This window comes from Lynx canadensis, chromosome X (assembly GCF_007474595.2).
Source record: "Lynx canadensis isolate LIC74 chromosome X, mLynCan4.pri.v2, whole genome shotgun sequence".
NCBI classification, from domain to species: Eukaryota; Metazoa; Chordata; class Mammalia; order Carnivora; family Felidae; genus Lynx; species Lynx canadensis.
Genome location: NC_044321.2, coordinates 56248618 through 56270681, shown reverse-complemented (window position 1 = coordinate 56270681; position 22064 = coordinate 56248618). Strand labels below are relative to the sequence as shown.

The following is a 22064-nucleotide window of genomic DNA, read 5'->3' as shown; positions in this document are numbered from 1 at the left end:
TGTTCTTTACTAGAAAGGGGATTTAAAAAAGCAAAAGGTTATTTCTTAAAATTTCTTTGCTTTCCTTTTTTGTCAAACCATTTTGATAATATTTCCTTCATATTTCAAGCTCTGTGATGAACAAAATGAAAAAAAAAAAGAGTTTTTTTTCCCTGCTGTCAAGGTTGACAACAGTTAGTCATATCACTGCCATAGTGTTTTTCTATTTTGGGTTGTGGAAGTGTGAGAAATTTGATAGGGTAAATAAAGCCTACTTCCCAGACCAGTTCTCATCACAGTTCCAGGGTTGAAAAAAAATCCAGGGTTGATAAGTTTTAATTTTTCAACTTCATCTCCTATTCTTATCCTGTTCTTTTTCTTTTCTCACTGACTATGTCTACTTCATTCTCTACTATCACAGAGGGAATTGATAACAAAGATATATTTGGATATTGGGGTGAATGTTCCTACTTGTGAGATTGGTGTTACTTTCCCCCAAATACTCTGTTATAATATAGAACTTAATTTAGTAAATATTTACATATTGCCAGTTACATGATTGTGCTATCCCCTGTGCACCTCTCTCTCTCTTTGTCCTCTTTCTCTCTCTGTCTCTTCTTTTTGTCCATGACCAGGGCTCCATCCCCTCTGCAACATCTGCAGCTGTTTATCCTCCAAACCATGTCTCTGCATCTCCTACCTTCCACGATGTGGCCTCTTCTCTCCCTGTAGTTGTGCAGTTTGTTCTGTCAGTCCTCAGATTGATTTATTGGGTATTCATAATGATTTTATACTTATCTAGCTGTGTTCAAGGGATGAGGCAAGCCTAGGGTCCTCCTACTACTCTGCCATCTTAGCTCCTTATTAGTTTAATACTATACATAAACTCTGTTACTGTACATCTGTGTTTACAAATGACATATATTTTGTGCCCAATAGATTTATACTTATTTTTAAATATATTTTCCCTTTATATCATATAGAAAAAAAGATTTATAAATTGAAACTACAATAATACTTTTATATTTACCTAGTTACTTTTATCAGTTTAAAATATTTTTATTTTAAAGTATATTTATTTATTTATTTTGAGAGAGAGAGAGAGAGAGAGAGAGAGAGAATAACAGTGCGAGTGGGATAGTGGGATAGGGGCAGAGAGACAGAGAATCCCAAGCAGGCTCTGCAGAGCCTGATGCGGGGCTTGAACTCACCAATCGTGGGATCATGACCTGAGCCAAAATCAAGAGTCAGACGCTTAACTGACTGAGCCATCCAGGTGCCCCAAACCTAGTATGGTCTTCTCTAATTTTTTTTAATGTTTATTTATTTTTGAGAGAGAGAGAGAGAGAGAGAGAGAGAAGGCAAGCAGGGGAGGGCCAGAGAGAGAGGGAGACACAGAATCTGAAGCAGGCTCCAGGCTGTCAGCTGTCAGCACAGAGCCTGACATGGGGCTCAAACCCACGAACTGTGAGATCATGACCTGAGCTGAAGTCTGATGCTTTACCGACTGAGCCACCCAGGCACCCCTAACCTAGTATAGTCTTAATAGGACAGGTCCTACTTTGTTCTTTTTCACCATTGTTGTAGCTTTTCTAAGACTTGAGACTTCCATATTCATTTTAGAGACAGTTAAGTTTGGTGAAAAACTATTGGGATGTTGATTGAAATAGTTGATTAAATTAATTTGGAGAACATCACTATCTATATAATACTGAGTTTTCCTATCCTTGACTGATAAATCCTAACTTATATAATTTTCTTTAATGTGTCTCAACATAGTTTTGTGATTTTCTGCATAAAGATATTTCATATTCATTTGCTATCATAAGTGATATCTTAAATATTATATTCTTAAATTGATTGTCATTGATGTATAAGAATGAAGCTGCTTTTGATATCCAGCAACTTTTCTGAACTCTAATTAATTAAAAACTTTTTTCTGTAAAATCTCTTGGATTGTTTGCATTTTAATGTTTTTACCATCTCTTTCTTTTGGCTCTGGCTCTGTTGCTATCTATTTCACATTATAATTTGCTTTAAGACAGAGACCTTTCTTTAATATGCTTTGGAGAGTAAACGGACACTGAATAGTATATTGAAAATATGAAAGGAGACTCTTAGGTGGTGTTTAGGAAAAGAAAGTTTTTGGTATCTTGCAAAGTGTTAGAGGTGATAAAGGGAAAAGCACATGCAGAGAGAGAGGAAAGGGTTGAATTAGAAGATCTAGTATATATAATACAAGAGTAATTATGCCTTTGTCAGGATGGGGCTACTAGTAAATGACCTTTAATTCTAGAGTTCAGAGTTTGTATTTTATGTGGAAGGTGGTTGATAGAATTATATTGTTAGGACACTAACAGTTTTAATTTTTTGAAGCTTATTTATTTATTTTGAGAGAGAGAGAGAGAGAGAGAGAGAGAGAGAACGAGTGGGGAAGAGAGGCAGAGGAGAGAAGAGAATCCCAAGTAGGCTGCATGCTCATGGAACCTTACATGGGACTCAATCCCACAACCCTGGGATCATGACCTGAGCTGAAATCAAGAGTCAGATCTTCAACTGACTGAGCCACCCAGGCATCCCAGGACACTGACAATTTTAAAGGTCAATGAAATTATGTAGTGTGTTTTTGATGGGCTTAAGGTTTAGACGGGACTTGAAAATCTAGAGCAGAAAATCTTATGAGAGGAAATGATCAGATACAGGTTAAAGAAGAGCTAACATAAAGTTATTCGCTTAAAAGGAATTAATGAATTAAATAAACCAATCCTCTTTTTCTAAGACATCCTTCCTGTATGCAAAAACTGCGTTAGGAATTACTGTAAAGTGTTAACATGAAGGCAGAAGGTGATTCTGTATTGGTTCAGCAGAGAAATTAAGTGTTTGGAAAATTGTGTCTTAGGGTACAAGAGAAGTAACTAATGACCTATTGTTGGTTATTATTGAGCTATCTGAGGATTAAAGAAAGCTAAGTCAGGGAGGGATTGGAAGGTAAATGTCTTAAAGCCATTAAGGAAGAAAGCCAGGCAATTATCATTCAATTATTGCTACACTGTTATAATTGAACAAAATTAAAAAATACATGATCTATAAATGTATAAAACATAACAGAATCACAAAGAAAATAGCTTGGAACTTGGGACTGGAAAAATAATAGGAGGTTTGTTCTTTTCTGAGTTAAAATCCTAATATATAAAGTAATATGTAGAAGATTAACTTATCTGGTTAATTAAAAATACAAAACCTCTGATTGAACTGAAAAGTTAGTGATCAAATTCATTTGTAGCAGCAGTATCTAATAGAGTTTTAAAAATCATCCATAAAATCTCATGTTGGCATTGTAAAGTAGATATTCAGTTGGAGCTATCATTTCTGGGCTGGTAGATATAACAGTGGCTGGAGGTTCTAGAGATCCCATGGGTCCTGAATCTTGCATAAGTCCCTTTCTGTATGACCAATATACAACAGACTTACAGATCTCTACCTTCTTTGTATTTTTTTTTTTTTGCCATGTGTATTGCTTGCAAAATGAAAGGTTAATACTCCATAAAAGGCTGGGAACATATTTTTTTTATTTTTATTTTTTTCAATATATGAAATTTATTGTCAAATTGGTTTCCATACAACACCCAGTGCTCATCCCAAAAGGTGCCCTCCTCAATACCCATCACCCACCCTCCCCTCCCTCCCACCCCCCATCAACCCTCAGTTTGTTCTCAGTTTTTAACAGTCTCTTATGCTTTGGCTCTCTCCCACTCTAACCTCTTTTTTTTTCTCCTTCCCCTCCCCCATGGGTTTCTGTTAAGTTTCTCAGGATCCACATAAGAGTGAAACCATATGGTATCGTCTTTCTCAGTATGGCTTATTTCACTTAGCATCACAGTCTCCAGTTCCATCCAAACTAGCATATGGCCTATGCTACAAAGGGCCATATTTCATTCTTTCTCATTGCCACGTAGTACTCCATTGTGTATATAAACCACAATTTCTTTATCCATTCATCAGTTGATAGACATTTAGGCTCTTTCCATAATTTGGCTATTGTTGAGAGTGCTGCTATAAACATTGGGGTACAAGTGCCCCTATGCATCAGCACTCCCGTATCCCTTAAGTAAATTCCCAGCAGTGCTACTGCTGGGTCAGAGGGTAGATCTATTTTTAATATTTAATATTTAATTAATATTAATATTTAATATTTAATAAAGCCACTGTTTTCCTGAGTGGCTGCACCAGTTTGCATTCCCACCAACAGTGCAAGAGGGTTTCCGTTTCTCCACATCCTCTCCAGCATCTATAGTCTCCTGATTTGTTCATTTTGGCCACTCTGACTGGCGTGAGGTGATACCTGAGTGTGGTTTTGATTTGTATTTCGCTGATGAGGAGCGACGTTGAGCATCTTTTCATGTGCCTGTTGGCCATCCGGATATCTTCTTTAGAAAAGTGTCTATTCATGTTTTCTGCCCATTTCTTCACTGGATTATTTGTTTTTCGGGTGTGGAGTTTGGTGAGCTCTTTATAGATTTTGGATACTAGCCCTTTGTCCCATATGTCATTTGCAAATATCTTTCCCCATTCCATTGGTTGCCTTTTAGTTTTGTTGGTTGTTTCCTTTGCTGTGCTGAAGCTTTTTATCTTCATGAGGTCCCAGTAGTTCATTTTTGCTTTTAATTCCCTTGCCTTTGGGAAGGCATGTGTCAAGTAAGAAATTGCTACGACTGAGGTCAGAGAGGTCTTTTCCTGCTTTCTCCTCTAGGGTTTTGATGGTTTCCTGTCTCACCTTCAGGTCCTTTATCCATTTTGAGTTTATTTTTGTGAATGGTGTGAGAAAGTGGTCTAGTTTCATCCTTCTGCATGTTGCTGTCCAGTTCTGCCAGCACCATTTGTTAACGAGACTGTCTTTTTTCCATTGGATGTCCTTTCCTGCTTTGTCAAAGATGAGTTGGCCATACTTTTGTGGGTCTAGTTCTGGGGTTTCTATTCTATTCCATTGGTCTATGTGTCTGTTCTTGTGCCAATACCATGCTGTCTTGATGATTACAGCTTTGTAGTAGAGGCTAAAGTCTGGGATTGTGACGCCTCCTGCTTTGGTCTTCTTCTTCAAGATTACTTTGGCTATTTGGGGCCTTTTGTGGTTCCATATGAATTTTAGGATTGCTTGTTCTAGCTTTGAGAAGAATGCTGGTGCAATTTTGATTGGGATTGAATTGAATGTGTAGATAGCTTTGGGTAGTATTGACATTTTGACAATATTTATTCTTCTAGTCCATGAGCACGGAATGTTTTTCCACTTCTTTATATCTTCTTCAATTACCTTCATAAGCTTTCTATAGTTTTCAGCCTACAGATCTTTTACATCTTTGGTTAGATTTATCCCTAGGTATTTTATGCTTCTTGGTGCAATTGTGAATGGGATCAGTTTCTTTATTTGTCTTTCTGTTGCTTCATTATTAGTGTATAAGAATGCAACTGATTTCTGTACATTGATGTTGTATCCTGCAACTTTGCTAAATTCATGTATCAGTTCTAGCAGACTTTTGGTGGAGTCTATCGGATTTTCCATGTATAATATCATGTCATCTGCAAAAAGTGAAAGCTTAACTTCTTCTTTGCCAATTTTGATGCCTTTGATTTCCTTTTGTTGTCTGATTGCTGATGCTAGAACTTCCAACACTATGTTAAACAACAGTGGTGAGAGTAGACATCCATGTCGTGTTCGTGATCTCAGGGAGAAAGCTCTCAGTTTTTCCCCATTGAGGATGATATTAGCTGTGGGCTTTTCATAAATGGCTTTTATGATGTTTAAGTATGTTCCTTCTTTCCCGACTTTCTCGAGAGTTTTTATTAAGAAAGGTTGCTGAATTTTGTCAAAGGCCTTTTCTGCATGGATTGACAGGATCATATGGTTCTTATCTTTTCTTTTATTAATGTGATGTATCATGTTGATTGATTTGTGAATGTTGAACCAGCCCCGCATCCCAGGAATGAATCCCACTTTATCCTGGTGAATAATTCTTTTTATATGCTGTTGAATTCGATTTGCTAGTATCTTATTGAGAATTTTTGCCTCCATATTCATCAGGGATATTGGCTTGTAGTTCTCTTTTTTTACTGGGTCTCTGTCTGGTTTAGGAATCAAAGTAATACTGGCTTCATACAATGAGTCTGGAAGTTTTCCTTCCCTTTCTAATTTTTGGAATAGTTTGAGAAGGATAGGTATTATCTCTGCTTTAAACGTCTGGTAGAACTCCCCTGGGAAGCCATCTGGTCCTGGACTCTTATTTGTTGGGAGATTTTTGATGACCGATTCAATTTCTTCGCTGGTTATGGGTCTGTTCAAGCTTTCTATTTCCTCCTGATTGAGTTTTGGAAGTGTGTGGGTGTTTAGGAATCTGTCCATTTCTTCCAGGTTGTCCAGTTTGTTGGCATATAATTTTTCATAGTATTCCCTGATAATTGCTTTTATCTCTGAGGGATTGGTTGTAATAATTCCATTTTCATTCTTGATTTTATCTATTTGGGTCCTCTCCCTTTTCTTTTTGTTCTCAAAAAGAGAAGAGGTTTATCAATTTTGTTTATATTTTCAAAAAACCAACTCTTGGTTTCATTGATCTGCTCTACAGTATTTTTAGATTCTATATTGTTTATTTCTGCTCTGGTCTTTATTATTTCTCTTCTTCTGCTGGGTTTGGGCTGTCTTTGCTGTTCTGCTTCTATTTCCTTTAGGTGTGCTGTTAGATTTTGTATTTGGAATTTTTCTTGTTTCTTGAGATAGGCCTGGATTGCAATGTATTTTCCTCTCAGGACTGCCTTCGCTGTATCCCAAAGCGTTTGGATTGTTTTCTTTTCATCTTCATTTGTTTCCATATATTTTTTAATTTCTTCTCTACTTGCCTGGTTGACCCATTCATTCTTTAGTAGGGTGTTCTTTAACCTCCATGCTTTTGGAGGTTTTCCAGACTTTTTCCTGTGGTTGATTTCAAGCTTCAGAGCATTGAGGTCTGAAAGTATGCATGGTATGATCTCAATTCCTGTATACTTATGAAGGGCTGTTTGGTGACCCAGTATGTGATCTATCTTGGAGAATATTCCATGTGCACTCGAGAAGAAAAGTATATTCTGTTGCTTTGGGATGCAGAGTTCTAAATATATCTGTCAAGTCCATCTGATCCAATGTATCATTCAGGGCCCTTGTTTCTTTATTGACTGTGTGTCTAGATGATCTATCCATTGTTGTAAGTGGAATATTAAAGTCCCCTGCAATTACCACATTCTTATCAATAAGGTTGCTTATGTTTGTGAGTAGTTGTTTTATATATCTGGGGGCTCCCGTATTCGGCGCATAGACATTATTAATTGTTAGCTCTTCCTGATGGATAGACCCTGTAATTATTATATAATGCCCTTCTTCATCTCTTGTTACAGCCTTTAATTTAAAGTCCAGTTTGTCTGATATAAGTATGTCTACTCCAGCTTTCTTTTGACTTCCAGTAGCATGATAAATAGTTCTCCATCCTCTCACTTTCCATCTGAAGGTGAACTCAGGTCTAAAATGAGTCTCTTGTAGAGAGCAAATAGATAGGTCTTGTTTTTTTATCCATTCTGAAACCCTATGTCTTTGGCTGGAGCATTTAGTCCATTTACATTCAGTGTTATTATAGAAAGATATGGGTTTAGAGTCATTGTGATGTCTGTAGGTTTCATGGTTGTAGTGATGTCTCTGGTACTTTGTCTCACAGGATCCCCCTTAGGATCTCTTGTAGGTCTGGTTTAGTGGTGATGGGCTACTTGCACACTGCCAGGCTTGTGGTGTTGGGGATCTGGAGTGTTAGCCGGGGTGGATCTGCAAGGTGCACAGGGGCTGGAGGGGCAGTCTCAGCTCGCTTATCTGCTTATCCTTCGGAGATCCGCTTCGGGAGGGACCCTGCGGCACTGGGAGGGAGTCAGACTCGCCGCTGGAGGGATGGATCCGCAGAAGCACAGCGTTGGGTGTTTGTCTGGTGCAAGGAAGTTCCCTGGCAGGAACTGGTTTTCTTTGGGATTTTGGCTGGGGGATGGGCGAGGGAGATGGCTCTGGCGAGCGCCTTTGTTCCCCACCAAGCTGAGCTCTGTCGTCATGGGCTCAACAACTCTCCCTCCTGTTGTCCTCTAGCCTTCCTGCTCTCCGAGCAGAGATGTTAACTTATAACCTTCCAGATGTTAAGTCCCGCTTGCTGTTCAGAACACACTCCGTCTGGCCCCTCCGCTTTTGCAAGCCAGACTCAGGGACTCTGCTTTCCCGGTGGGCTGCCCCTCCCCCCTGGCTCCCTCCCGCCAGTCCTTGTAGCAGGCACCTGTCTCTCCGCCCTTCCAACCCTCTTCTGTGGGCCTCTCGTGTGCCCTTGGCTCCGGAGACTCCGTTCTGCTAGTCTTCTGGCGGTTTTCTGGGTTCTTTAGGCAGGTGTAGGTGGAATCTGAGTGATCAGAAGGACGCGGTGAGCCCAGCGTCCTCCTATGCTGCCATCTTCCCAGGGGCTAGCGGAACATATTTGTTAAAGACCTATTTTTATGAATTTTAGTACTTCATACCCCATTTTGTCTGTTTTGTTTGCTGATCTATCTGTAATGACTAAAATAGTGCCTGATAGATAGGAGATGCTTAGTAAATATTTATTATTGAATGTATAAATGAGTGCATGGAGCAGTATTGGTAGTTAAAAAGATTTTTTTTGTCATTACATTGAAAATAAGCTGTGAGTCTCTTGAAAGATATTTTAGTATTTTGTAGCTTTGTTGTTGTAAGTTTATTATTTTCTATTCTTTTTTTTTGTTCCTAGCAAGTAACATTTAACGTTAGTATACTTGAAGGTATTGTGAGGGCTGAGACAAATACTAAGGAAACTGAATGAAGACTCAGTACAATTAGATGTTCATAGAAAGTTTTATTTTCCATTTTCTCCTGTACAAGTTAGTTGCAGGCTTCTCTGTAGTAAGTGGATGTGAGCTGCATTATACCAATATAGCTGTATAATTGGTGTGTGAACCTGTGGGATCTGGGGCATGTAATGGGTTAAGCTTTTTCTGCTGAAGTGTCAAGAATGCATTTAAGTACTTCTGGATTCTTGCCAGACCCACATTACCAAGACTGTTCTTTATTTTAGATTCAAATATACAGTAGGTCTGAAGTGCTCAGGCATGCATATTGAATTTCTTTGTGAATGTACTGTAATTCAAAAGGAAACTTTTTTGAAGGAAGAACAGGTCTTTACACATTACTTATGAATAACTTGCCTCAGATCTTGGATTCGTAATTGAAGGTCTGCTTCTGTAGTCTCAGGTAAAACTCATAAAGGATTCCATTATATGGGTATATCAGATTTTGGATAGATGGTGTCTATAAATATTGAAGGGATAGTTGGATAAATTTTTTTTCTCTTATTCTATTTCCTAGTATTTTGACAGATGAAACTTATGTACGATATGGCATTGATGCAGGCACAAAGATGCTGATAATCCATAAAAAGTATTTTCCAATGGCACCATTCACATACTCATTTCTACTTTTATCTTAGTGGTAATTTATGTAAAGAATATTTTTGTTGTGGGGGTGCCTGGGTGGCTCAGTCGGTTATACCTCCAACTTCAGCTCAGGTCATGACCTCACGATTTGTGGGTTTGAGCACCATGTCGGGGCTGACTGACAGGTTGGAGCCTGGAGCCTGCTTCGGATTCTGTGTCTCCCTCTCTCTTTGCCCCTCCTCTGCTCTCACTCTGTCTCTTTCTCTCTCTCAAAAATAAACATTAAAAAAATGAATATTTTTGTTGTTAAAGAAGGTTCATTAAGCTATTTGTAAATTAAATAAGTCCTATGACTTGTGTTGGATGCATTTCAAAACTTTAGAATTTTTTAAAATTTATTTTTGAGAGAGAGCTAGTAAGAGAGGGCAGGGGAAGGGCAGAGAGAGAGAGAGAGAGAGAGAGAGAATCCAAAGCAGGCTCCACTCTATCAGCACAGACCCCCATGTCAGGCTTGAACTCACAAACTGTGAGATTCGCGACCTGAGCCAGAGTTGAGTGCTGAATGAACTGAGCCATCCAGGCACCCCAAAACTTTAGAATTTTTTAAAAGTTGTCTTGCTCCTTGGCACAAAAACAGACACACAGACCAATGGAATAGAATAGAAACCCCAGAACTAGACCCACAAACGTATGGCCAACTCATCTTTGACAAAGCAGGAAAGAACATCCAATGGAAAAAAGACAGCCTCTTTAACAAATGGTGCTGGGAGAACTGGACAGCAACATGCAGAAGGTTGAAACTAGACCACTTTCTCACACCATTCACAAAAATAAACTCAAAATGGATAAAGGACCTAAATGTGAGACAGGAAACCATCAGAACCTTAGAGGAGAAAGCAGGAAAAGACCTCTCTGACCTCAGCCGTAGCAATCTCTTACTCGACACATCCCCAAAGGCAAGGGAATTAAAAGCAAAAGTGAATTACTGGGACCTTATGAAGATAAAAAGCTTCTGCACAGCAAAGGAAACAACCAACAAAACTAAAAGGCAACCAACGGAATGGGAAAAGATATTTGCAAATGACATATGGGACAAAGGGCTAGTATCTAAAATCTATAAAGAGCTCACCAAACTCCACACCCGAAAAACAAATAACCCAGTGAAGAAATGGGCAGAAAACATGAATAGACACTTCTCTAAAGAAGACATCCAGATGGCCAACAGGCACATGAAAAGATGTTCAGCGTCGCTCCTTATCAGGGAAATACAAATCAAAACCACACTCAGGTATCACCTCACGCCAGTCAGAGTGGCCAAAATGAACAAATCAGGAGACTATAGATGCTGGAGAGGATGTGGAGAAACGGGAACCCTCTTGCACTGTTGGTGGGAATGCAAATTGGTGCAGCCGCTCTGGAAAGCAGTGTGGAGGTTCCTCAGAAAATTAAAAATAGACCTACCCTATGATCCAGCAATAGCACTGCTAGGAATTTATCCAAGGGATACAGGAGTACTGATGCATAGGAGCACTTGTACCCCAATGTTCATAGCAGCACTCTCAACAATAGCCAAATTATGGAAAGAGCCTAAGTGTCCATCAACTGATGAATGGATAAAGAAATTGTGGTATATATACACAATGGAATACTACGTGGCAATGAGAAAAAATGAAATATGGCCTTTTGTAGCAACGTGGATGGAACTGGAGAGTGTAATGCTAAGTGAAATAAGCCATACAGAGAAAGACAGATACCATATGGTTTCACTCTTATGTGGATCCTGAGAAACTTAACAGGAACCCATGGGGGAGGGGAAGGAAAAAAAAAAAAAAAGAGGTTAGAGTGGGAGAGAGCCAAAGCATAAGAGACTGTTAAAAACTGAGAACAAACTGAGGGTTGATGGGGGGTGGGAGGGAGGGGAGGGTGGGTGATGGGTATTGAGGAGGGCACCTTTTGGGATGAGCACTGGGTGTTGTATGGAAACCAATTTGTCAATAAATTTCATATTAAAAAAAAAAAGTTGTCTTGCTCTAAAAAAAATCCCTTTTCATGGTGATTTTTTTTTCTTTTGACTATACTTGTTGACCTAATAATGCCTCTTACTGGATTTGGCAACCTGCAGAGGAGGTTGTTGTTTTGCTAGGCAATGATTAGGTTTCCCATTTCCTGTTACAAAGTACCTTTCAAGTTCTAATAGTAATGTATTGTATTTTCCATATATAACTAATGCCTCAACATGAATATTTTGTAACTCCTCTTTACATAATTTTGGAGGTTTTGATAAGGAAGATTGGGTTATTTTGATGCACAGAATACTTTAAAAGTAATCATGAATCTGACTTTTTTTTTATTATTGCAGACTGGATATCTTCATATTCTCTGTTACAACTTTGGAATAGAAGCCTACAAGCAGAATAAATATGAAGAAAGTTCTTTCTGGCTTAGGTAATATAAATAAAAAATTTAGGGATATCATACAGTTCAGTTAATACTACTATATGGTACTTTGTCAGTTTAAACATTCTCTGACGTCAAAAGCCAACATGCTAAATTTATTTATTCCTTTAACATGTGTTGTTTATTCTTACATGTTGCCAGTTGATAGGAAAATGTATTCTATTATTGATATAACAGAAGTGTATGTTCTTCTTTAATACCTCCTTTATATCACCATCAAGAACATGGAATTAAAAAAAAAATTTTGTTTTGGTACATATTGCTGTCTGCCAACCCCAGAGTGTAAGGTAGATGGGTGAGAATAGGATCAGGATCGGCTAAAATTGTTAGTCTTTTTTTTTTTAAAGACATGAATTAAAAAAAATTTTTTTTAATCTTTGTTTATTTTTGAGAGAGAGACAGAGTGTCAGCAGGGGAGGAGCAGAGAGAGAGGGAAACACAGAATCTGAAGCAGGCTCCAGGCCGGAGCTGTCAGCACAGAGCCCAACATGGGGCTCGAACTCCCGAACTGTGAGATCATGACCTGAGCCGAAGTCGGACGCTTAACCGACTGAGCCACCCAGGTGCCCCTAAAATTGTTAGTCTTAAGTGAATTTTGGTATTTTAATATCATTGAAATAAGTATATATTTAGCACTTACTATATGATCAGTATTATACTAATATTTATACTGTTGTGTTGAATCTGAAAATATTAAGGGAATAGTGTAAAAATATAACAACTGTATACAAGAACTCTGTCTTTGTCCAAATACCTAGGCACAGCACAGGTTCTGACACATAGTAGATACTTAATAATTGCTAGTTAAATGAATTTGTGTGAAAAATGAATTTTTCTGGAGATGTCACATAAGGTGCTTTGGACATCAAAAGATTATGGAGTGAAATACATCAAATCAATTCACTGAATGTTTCTCCATTCTCAGTATAGGGTTAGTTCTGGTTATTTGGAGATATTTTCAGGGTTAGTTTGACTATGGTGAAAATTACATTTACCATTAACAAAATAATACATATATGGACTTTAAGATTATAGCAATCACAGGTGTATATATCTCTAACAAAATATTTATGCAAATAACTTTTTATGTAAAAGACTTTTTAAAGTGTGAAGAGTTATCAAAGTCTATAAAGAACCATGCCTCGCAGAACAGGCTTATACAGTCATAAGAGATATACTTGTCTCAATTTAGAATGTTTCACACAAGTGGAAATCACTTTATAATTATATAATCACATTTTAATAAATTGAATTATTTCAATTATAACCAAAGGAGCTGACTAGTTTAGCATGGGTTTTATAACAGGTTTAATTTATTTTAATGTTTTTTATTTTTGAGAGACCGAGAGAGAGAGAGAGAGGGAGGGTGAGTGGGGGAAGGACAGAAGGGGGAGCCTGACGCATCTTGAATCCACAAACGGATCATGACCTGAGCTGAAATCTGATGCTTAACTGACTGAGCCACCCAGGCGCCTCTATCAGATTTTTACTGTATATTTATTGGCTATATTTTTAGGAATATAATTTGACCCACAGTCATATTTTCATCAAAATCTATATGATAAATTTAATAGAGAACCACTGCATTTTGAGTCTTTTGTGTTCTTGTAATTAGAATGAGATTGGAGAAAACAGGAAGAGCTTGAATTCTATCTAGTGCTAGTTATTATATATGATTTTAATCTCTGCCTGATTGTATTTTTCTCTTCTTTTGGGGATATAAAAATAACTTGGTGAAGTATTTTCAAATGCCCTGAAAAATTATATTTTAGTGTGTTGTAAAAGAGGCAAAAAATATATCAATCTTATTGACAATAGGAATTTTAGCACAATGGATAGTTTTTCTAGTATTAGATCAACTCAGTCAAAATTTGAGTCATCTATGATTTTGGTGTGAAATTGTTAATATTGTGATACCTACTTTTTATGATTATTGCACAACTTAAATATGTTGATATATATATTGTAGAGCATTCAATAACTTGCTTGGGAAATAGAAAACTGCTTAGTAAATGGTAGCTGTTGCTGCTATCTCTAGATGATATGTTTGCTATTTACAGCAAATGAACCCTAATGTGGCCAGTCCACTAGTTTATTCTGAAATTTATGACAGTCATATCAAATGTGGATTACTTATTGATTTCCCAGGTAAGTATATCATAAAGACAAACACCTACATTTTCTATCATACACAGCTAATCTTTGGAGCCATTTTTCTTTGTGTTTTAATTATCCATGTGTTGACTATTGGGAGCAGTTGGTGATACAGCAGGAATAAACAGCTGCTAATTAAGCATCCTTCTCTATAAATTTTATACCAGAAGGAGGCAATGGAAAGTGAGTGTGCTTTCTACAGGCTTAAGTCTTTTGAAGTTAGTGAATATCTTAAGGTACAGGTTATATACAATTTGAAAGTACCCATTTAGTCTAAAAGGAAAAACCACAGTTTTACACAAATAAGATATAAAAATTGCTATAATATATTAGAATTTTGTTGAAATAGAAGCCTAGAACATAAAGGGTGGTGGTGAGTATTATTTATAAAGTTCTTTTCTGTCTCTCAATTCTTGTTAACAGATCTCACTCATTCAGGACCTTTCTCAGTTTTTGTCTCTCCCTGCGTTTTATTTTGCTATGAAAAGTTCATGAACAGCTGCTATTATTCCTGCTTTCTGCCACATTCTTTTGATCATGTCCCCTTATTAGAGGTCCACAGATTAAGGGAATCTTGCTGTAATTATGAATGAAATTTGGGAATCCTTTAGGTTACTTTACTATAGGAATCAAGGTACCCACCTCAGTGTATTCAATGACAAATTTAGTTAGGACTCTCTTCAATATAAAATTTGAGGTCTTTGAAATCAGAATGCTAGCTTTGGAAATAATATTTAAGAGTTCTTTTGTTTAATAAAATGCATTTTTTGGGGCCACCTGGCTGGCTCAGTTGGAAGAGCATATGACGCTTGATCTTGAAGTGTGGGTTCAGTCCCCATGTTGGGTGTAGAGATTATTAAAAAATAAACTTTAAAAAAAAATTTCCTCCCTCCAACTCCTCCCCTTTTGTAGTTCTTGCCTATTGAGCTCTGCTCTCTGCTCCTAGCAGAAGACACGCATAAGTAGATGGGAAGAGACTATTGATAGATATAGAACTTTCTTTCTTCCACAATCTAGGGGATTTCAGTTGTCCTGTTGTAATTTAAATTTAGTATTGATCTTTTAAAGTCCTAATAATTTGTACATATATTATGTTAAATTTGGCTTTTTATAAAAGGTGTACAGAAATTGCACTCTAACTAATTAGTATTCTAAAAGAAGCACTGTAAACCAAACAAATACAAATAAGTCTAACTCAAAAGGCTTCGTGGTTACACTGATTTACTGCAGAGATTTTACAGATATTTTTTCTCCCTGGGAGAAAAGTACTTTAATCCCAAACCTTAGTCATATTCTTTTTTTTTTCAATATATGAAGTTTATTGTCAAATTGGTTTCCAAACAACACCCAGTGCTCATCCCAAAAGGTGCCCTCCTCAATGCCCATCACCCACCCTCCCCTCCCTCCCACCCCCCCATCAACCCTCAGTTTGTTCTCAGTTTTTAACAGTCTCTTATGATTTGGCTCTCTCCCACTCTAACCTCTACCTTAGTCATATTCTTAATCATGGATAATTTTTCTTTTATGTCTAGTAGTTTTTTTTCTAAATCATTCAACTATGTTACTTGGAGCTACTCGTTGGGAAACACTTGGGAGGCTCACTTTTTTTTCCTTTTGCTGTAAGAAGACCTATTTACTAATTGTGGCAAATTAAATATAGAGGAAAACTGTCAAAATGAAAGGGTAATACCCATGGATATAGTAAGAATGTTTAAAATTTCTTTGCTGATTAAATAAAATAAGATTTCTTTGCTGATTAAAGAAGTTATATATGCTAATTATAAAAATTTAAATGTTACAAAAATATATGGTTAAGTAAAAGTCCTTTGTAATCCCACACTCATAAATGTTCAATATTAACATTTTTCAAAGTTTTAAAAAATGTTTATTCATTTATTTTTAGTGGGGAGAAGGGCAGAGAGAGAGGGAGGGAGAGAGAAAAATTCCCAAGCGGGCTCTGTGCTGAGTACAGATCCCGATGTGGAGCTTGAACTCACAAACCATGAGATCATGACCTGAGCTGAAATCAAGAGTCCAGTGCTCAACCAACTGAGCCACCAAGGTGTGCCACAAATAGTTTTTAAAAGGTTTTTTAATATGTTAAATGACAAGGAAGACATGACAATCATTGAAATGCATTTGGAGGATTTAAGGAATTGAGGAGTTTTTTCAAAATGGACTGTAAATAAGGAAAATTAATGGAATGAAACCAAGCCAAAGAGTATACATGGGACAATTCTGATTTGGTGATCTCTTGTTAGAGACAGTGAGATAGATTGAGAAGATGACAGAAGACATTTGAATTGAACAAAATCATGGAGAATTGGATAAAGCCCTGAAGGTGTTCTATAAAAAATAATCTAGTTGATCTTAATAAATGAAATATAAATGACCCTATTTCTTTAACCTATGGGTCAGAGATTGCTTATAAATTCCTGACGAGTTCTTTGTAGGTTAAATTGAGAGTATTTCTCAACCCTTTGTGCGAGAGCTCTGTGCTGCCCTTTCCCCTTCAGAATCCAAAGAAAGCATGCGTGATTTCTTCAGTGTTCTTCTGAGACCGTGATTACAGTTTATATTTTCTTTTTTTAATGTTTATTTATTTTGAGAGAGAGAGAAAGAGAGCGAGCAGGGGAGGGGCAGAGAGAGAGAGAGAGAGAGAGAATATCCTAAGCAGGCTCCACAGCTGTAAGTGCAGAACGTGACGTGGGACTTGAACCCATGAACTGGGAGATAATGACCTGAGCCAAAACCAAGAATCGGATGCTTAATCAACTGAGCTACCTAGGTGCCCCTAGAGTTTATATTTTCTTTTAAAAAACCCCACAACCTAGACTTAGTGTGCTAGACTTTCTGGATTAGGTAGACAGTATGTTAGAGGAGGAGTAATTTTTGAGGTCTTCTTCTAACACCACTTAAAAATTTTTTTTTAAACATTTGTTTGTTTTTTGAGAGACAGAGAGAGAGAGCATAAGCAGGGGAGGGGCGGAGAGAGGGGAGACAGAATCCAAAGCAGGCTGGGGCCTGAACTCAAAATACGCGAGATCATGACCTGAGCCTAAGTCGAACGCCAACCGACTGAGCCACCCAGGTGCCCCCTAACACCACTTTTAATTTCTCTAAAGCTAATCTAAAACCTGACTCAATTGGTAGCTAATATGAGTTGCTTCCTATTAGTTAGGAATAGTTTTTACTCTGCATGGGATGTGTGTCTCCTGCTTCTGTAAAACTTCTTGCATCTCTCATGGGATCAAAAGAGGATAATTTAGCAAAAATTATGCTACTGTTTTCTAAATTCATAGTGCTTAGAGGTAGTGAACTAGATTAGTTAGAAATTTCCATGTTGGGTTTCAAAATAGCTATTATGTTTACAATAAGGTAAGTATTTATGAGATATTTTTATTTATCAGTGCTTAGCCTTTACTATGGTTATACAGGAATATATATTACCAGAGGTCTTCTGTTTTTTTTTTTAAAGATTTTATATTTTTAAGTAATCTTTATACACAATGTGGGGCTTGAACCTACAACCCCAAGATCATGCATTGCATGCTCTACTGACTGAGCCAGCCACACACCCCACCAGAGGTCTTCTAATAAGGAAAGAGCAAAGGAAATAGAAATGTATTTTATGCACAAATATTAATGATTCAGTATATGAGCCCAACGAAAATTTGTATCAGTTTTTTTAAAGTTTACTTACTTATTTTGAGAGAGAAAGAGAGAGAGGTAGGGAGGGGTAGAGAGAGAGGGAGAGAGAGAATCTCAAGCAGACTTCACACTGTCAGTGCAGAGCCCAATGTGGGGCTCGAACCCATAAATTGCAGGACCATGACCTGAGTGGAAACTGAGTCAGCCAGCCAACTGATTGAGCCACCCAGATGCCATGTATCAGTTAATGCTCCTTAATGTTTATCCCTTTATTTTCCCTTTTCTCTCAGCCCAAAATCTTGAGAATTTGACAGTATTATTAGTATTTTTAAAAATTTTTACTGTTTATTTATACTTGAGAGAGAGAGAGCTAGAGAGCATGAGTGGGGGAGGGGCAGAGAAAGGGAGACAGAATCTGAAGCAGGCTCCAGGCTCAAGCTGTCAGCACAGAGCCTGACATGGGGCTTGAACTCACGACCTTAGTTGAAGTCAGATGCTTAACTGAGCTGCCCAGGTGCCCCAGCAGTATTATTTATGGTCAGGCAATGTGATCTAAAGAACGATCACAGAGCTAGCAGTAGAAAATCTGTTACTAATCAATTGTGTGACTTTGTGTCATTCACCTAACAATGTGCTTGCAATGTCCTTATTTGAAAAATGGGTACAGTATTATCTGTGTTACAAGCTTGTAATGAAGATGACATAAGTGACATAATAGGACTTTGAAAAGTTAAAGGTATTATATAATCATAGACTATCATAAAATTATTAACTATAAAGTTGATCATATATAAGACCTATTTTAATGGTAACTGGAATGTATTAGCACCATCTTGTGGAAATAGAATGAATTGTATAACAGCAATTTTAACAAGATAATTTACTAAACACTGTAAGAATCTTTACTAAACAGCTGTAAGAATCTTCATAGATCATCTGGTTCAGTAATTTAGGAACTATATTCTGTGGTGCTCTCTGGTTCTACCAGAACAACTTCAGAATCTCCTTTAAAAGGAAAAGGAGACTTAGCTGCAATTCTCTAAGAGACTCATCTTGTTTTAGAGAAGTTAGACATTAATCATTTTTTAAAGTAGTATATCCTTGTAAGATTTTGTTTGAAAAAAATGATTAGCTTGCTTACAGTTTGAAAATGACTGGTATTGATCAATTTCATCTTGTGTAGATATGAAAATGTACATTTAGAGAGATTTATACAGGGACATCTAGCTGGGACACAAGATCTCCAGTCTTTTTTTTTTTTTTTTTGACGTTTATTTTTGAGACAGAGAGAGACAGAGCATGAATGGGGGAGGGTCAGAGAGAGAGGGAGACACAGAATCCGAAGCAGGCTCCAGGCTCTGAGCTGTCAGCACAGAGTCTGACACGGGGCTCGAACTCACAGACCGTTGAATCATGACCTGAGCCAACGTCGGACACTTAACCGACTGAGCCACCCAGGTGCCCCAAGATCTCCAGTCTTTTAGGAATAGTTTTTCTCCAAAGGTCAGTAATGATGTTCCATCTTTGATTCCTGATTTTGACTGATATGAGTCTTTCCTTTTTTTTGGTCAGTCTAGCTAAATGTTTGTCAATTTGTTGGATCAGCTTTTGGTTCTATTGTTTTTTTCCTATTGTATTTCAGTTATTTAACTTAATTTCCCCTGTAATCTTTATGACTTTTCCTCTCTGTGCTTGTTTTAGATTTAGTTTGCTCTTTCTTTTCCATTCTCCTAATATGGAAAGTTGAGATCTTACTTCTCTTTTAGTATTATTATAGGTATAAAATTTCCCCTAACCATTGCTTTCCATCCTATAAGTTTTGGTATGTTGTTTGCCTTTTCACTCAGCTCAAGGTATTTTCTAATTTCTCTTGTGACTCATTGATTATTTAGGAGTGTGTTGTTTAATTTCCACATATCTACTTGATTTCTAATTTAATTTCACTTAGGTGGAGAACATACTTCCTATGACTTCAATTCTGTTAAATCTGAGGCTTTTTAATATATTTTATTCTGGAGAATGTGCTGTGCTCACTTGAGAAGAAGGTGTATCTGTTGCTATTGGGTGGAGTATGGTATAGATGTCTGTTATGTTAGTAGGTAATATAGTGTTGTTCAGGTCTTCTCTATCCTTTTTGATGCTCTGCCTACTTCTGTTATTAAAAGTGGGGTATTGAAATCCTCAGCTGTCATTGTTGAATTATGTATCTCTTGATTCAGTTTTGTCAACTTTCATTTTATGTATTTTGGGGACTGTGTTGTTAAGCTTATATATGTTTATAGTTGTTCTATTATCCTGATAGATTAGCTTTTTTATCATTATAAAATATCCCTCTATCTCTGGTAATATTTGTTTTTTGTCTTAAAGTCTATTTTGTCTGATATTGGCATAGCCACTCTAGTTAGTGCTCTTATGGTTGTTTACGTGGTATATCTTTTTCCATCCTTTTCTTTCAACCTCTTTGTATCCTTGAATCTAAAGTGTGTTTATTGTCAACAGTATGTAGTTGGATATTTTTTAAAACTTCAGTCTGAAATCCCTGCCATTTGATTTTATTGTTTAATCCATTCATCTTTCTAATGTTGACATTATTGTTGGATTTATAGCTGATATTTTGCTTTTTGTTTTCTACATGTCCATGACTACATATTTCAAATACCCTTTTCCTCCTTTACTACTTTTTTTATCCTAAGTGAATATCTTTTGAAACTTAATGAATTTATTTTTTATTGTGGTAATGAATATATATAACATAAAATCTGCTATTTTAATTATTTTAAATGTACAATTGCATTAATTACATTCATGGTGTTGTACAACCATCATTACAATCTATTTCAAAAAATTTTTTCATCACCCCAAACAGAATTCTAACTTTTAAAAAAATTTTTTAATGTTTATTTATTTTTGCGAGAGAGACAGAGTGTGAGTGGGGGAGGGGCAGAGAGAGAGGGAGACACAGAATCCGAAGCAGACTCCAGGCTCTGAGCTGTCAGCACAGAGCCCGATGCGGGGCTCGAACCCACAAGCCGTAAGATCATGACTTGAGCTGAAGTCAGACGCTTAACTGATTGAGGCACACAGGCGCCCCAGAAACTCTAACTTTTTTTTAAATTTTTTTTAACGTTTTTAATTATTTTTGAGACAGAGAGAGACAGAGCATGAACGGGGGAGGGCCAGAGAGAGAGGGAGACACAGAATCGGAAACAGGCTCCAGGCTCTGAGCTGTCAGCACAGAGCCCGACGCGGGGCTGGAACTCATGGACCGCGAGATCATGACCTGAGCCGAAGTTGGACGCTTAACCGACTGAGCCACCCAGGCGCCCCCAGAAACTCCAACTTTTTAACGTTAACTCCACCTTCCTCCTTCCCCAGTCCCTAGTAATCTTTAATCTACTTTATGTCTTTGTGAATTTGCCTATCTTAGGTATTTCATGTAAGTGGAATCATATAATATTTGTCTTTTTGTGTCTGGCTTATTTCACTTAGGAGAATATTTTTCTTTTTTTTAATGTTTATTTATTTTTGAAGGGGGGAGGAGCAGTGAGAGAAAGGGAGAGAGGACCTGAAGCAGGCTTTGCGGTGACAGCAGAGAGCCCAATGCAGGGCTTGAACTCACAAACTGTGAGATCATGACCTGCGCGGAAATCAAGAGTCAGATGCTTAACCGACTGAGTCGCCCAGGTGCCCCCTAGGAGAATATTTTCAAGATTTATCCATGTTGTAGCATGTATGAGAATTTCATGCCCCTCCCTTTTACCAATAATTTATTGTGGTAAAATATGCATAACATAACGTTTACTGCTGTTTTAATCATCTTTAAGTGTACGATTCAGTGGCATTAAGTACACTCACAGTGTTGTGTAACCATTATCACTGTCTACTTCTGGAATGTTTTCATCATCCTAAACAAATTCTGTACCCATTAAACAGTAACTCCCCTTTCCGCTCACCCCTAATAACCCGTTTTCTACTTTCTATCTATGACTTGGCATATTCTAGGGTCCTCATGAATACAGTCATACATTATTTGTCCTTTTGTGTTTGGCTTACTAGCATAATGTTTTCAGTGTTCATCCATGTAGTAGCATGTATCAGTATTTCATTCTTTTTATGGGTGAATAATATTCAGTTTTATGGATTTACCATGTTTTGTTTATCCATTCACCAGGTGATGGAAATTTGGGTTATTTCCATCTTTTTTGTTATTGTGAATAATAATACTGTAAACATTGGTATATATGTATCTGCTCAAGTCCCTGCTTTCACTTCTTTTGTGTATATACCTAGGAGTGGAATTGCTGGGTCTTGTAAATGGATATCTTAGAGTA

General features: G+C 37.2%; 1 protein-coding gene across 1 annotated transcript in view; it reads left to right on the top strand.

The window, feature by feature from the left end:
- Positions 1 to 22064, top strand: part of TEX11 (testis expressed 11) — a 230554-nt gene that overhangs the window by 21298 nt on the left and 187192 nt on the right. The window contains exon 8 of the mRNA XM_030304808.1: positions 11831 to 11916. Coding sequence (XP_030160668.1) covers positions 11831 to 11916 — 86 coding nt within the window. The remainder of the gene's footprint in view (positions 1 to 11830; positions 11917 to 22064) is intronic.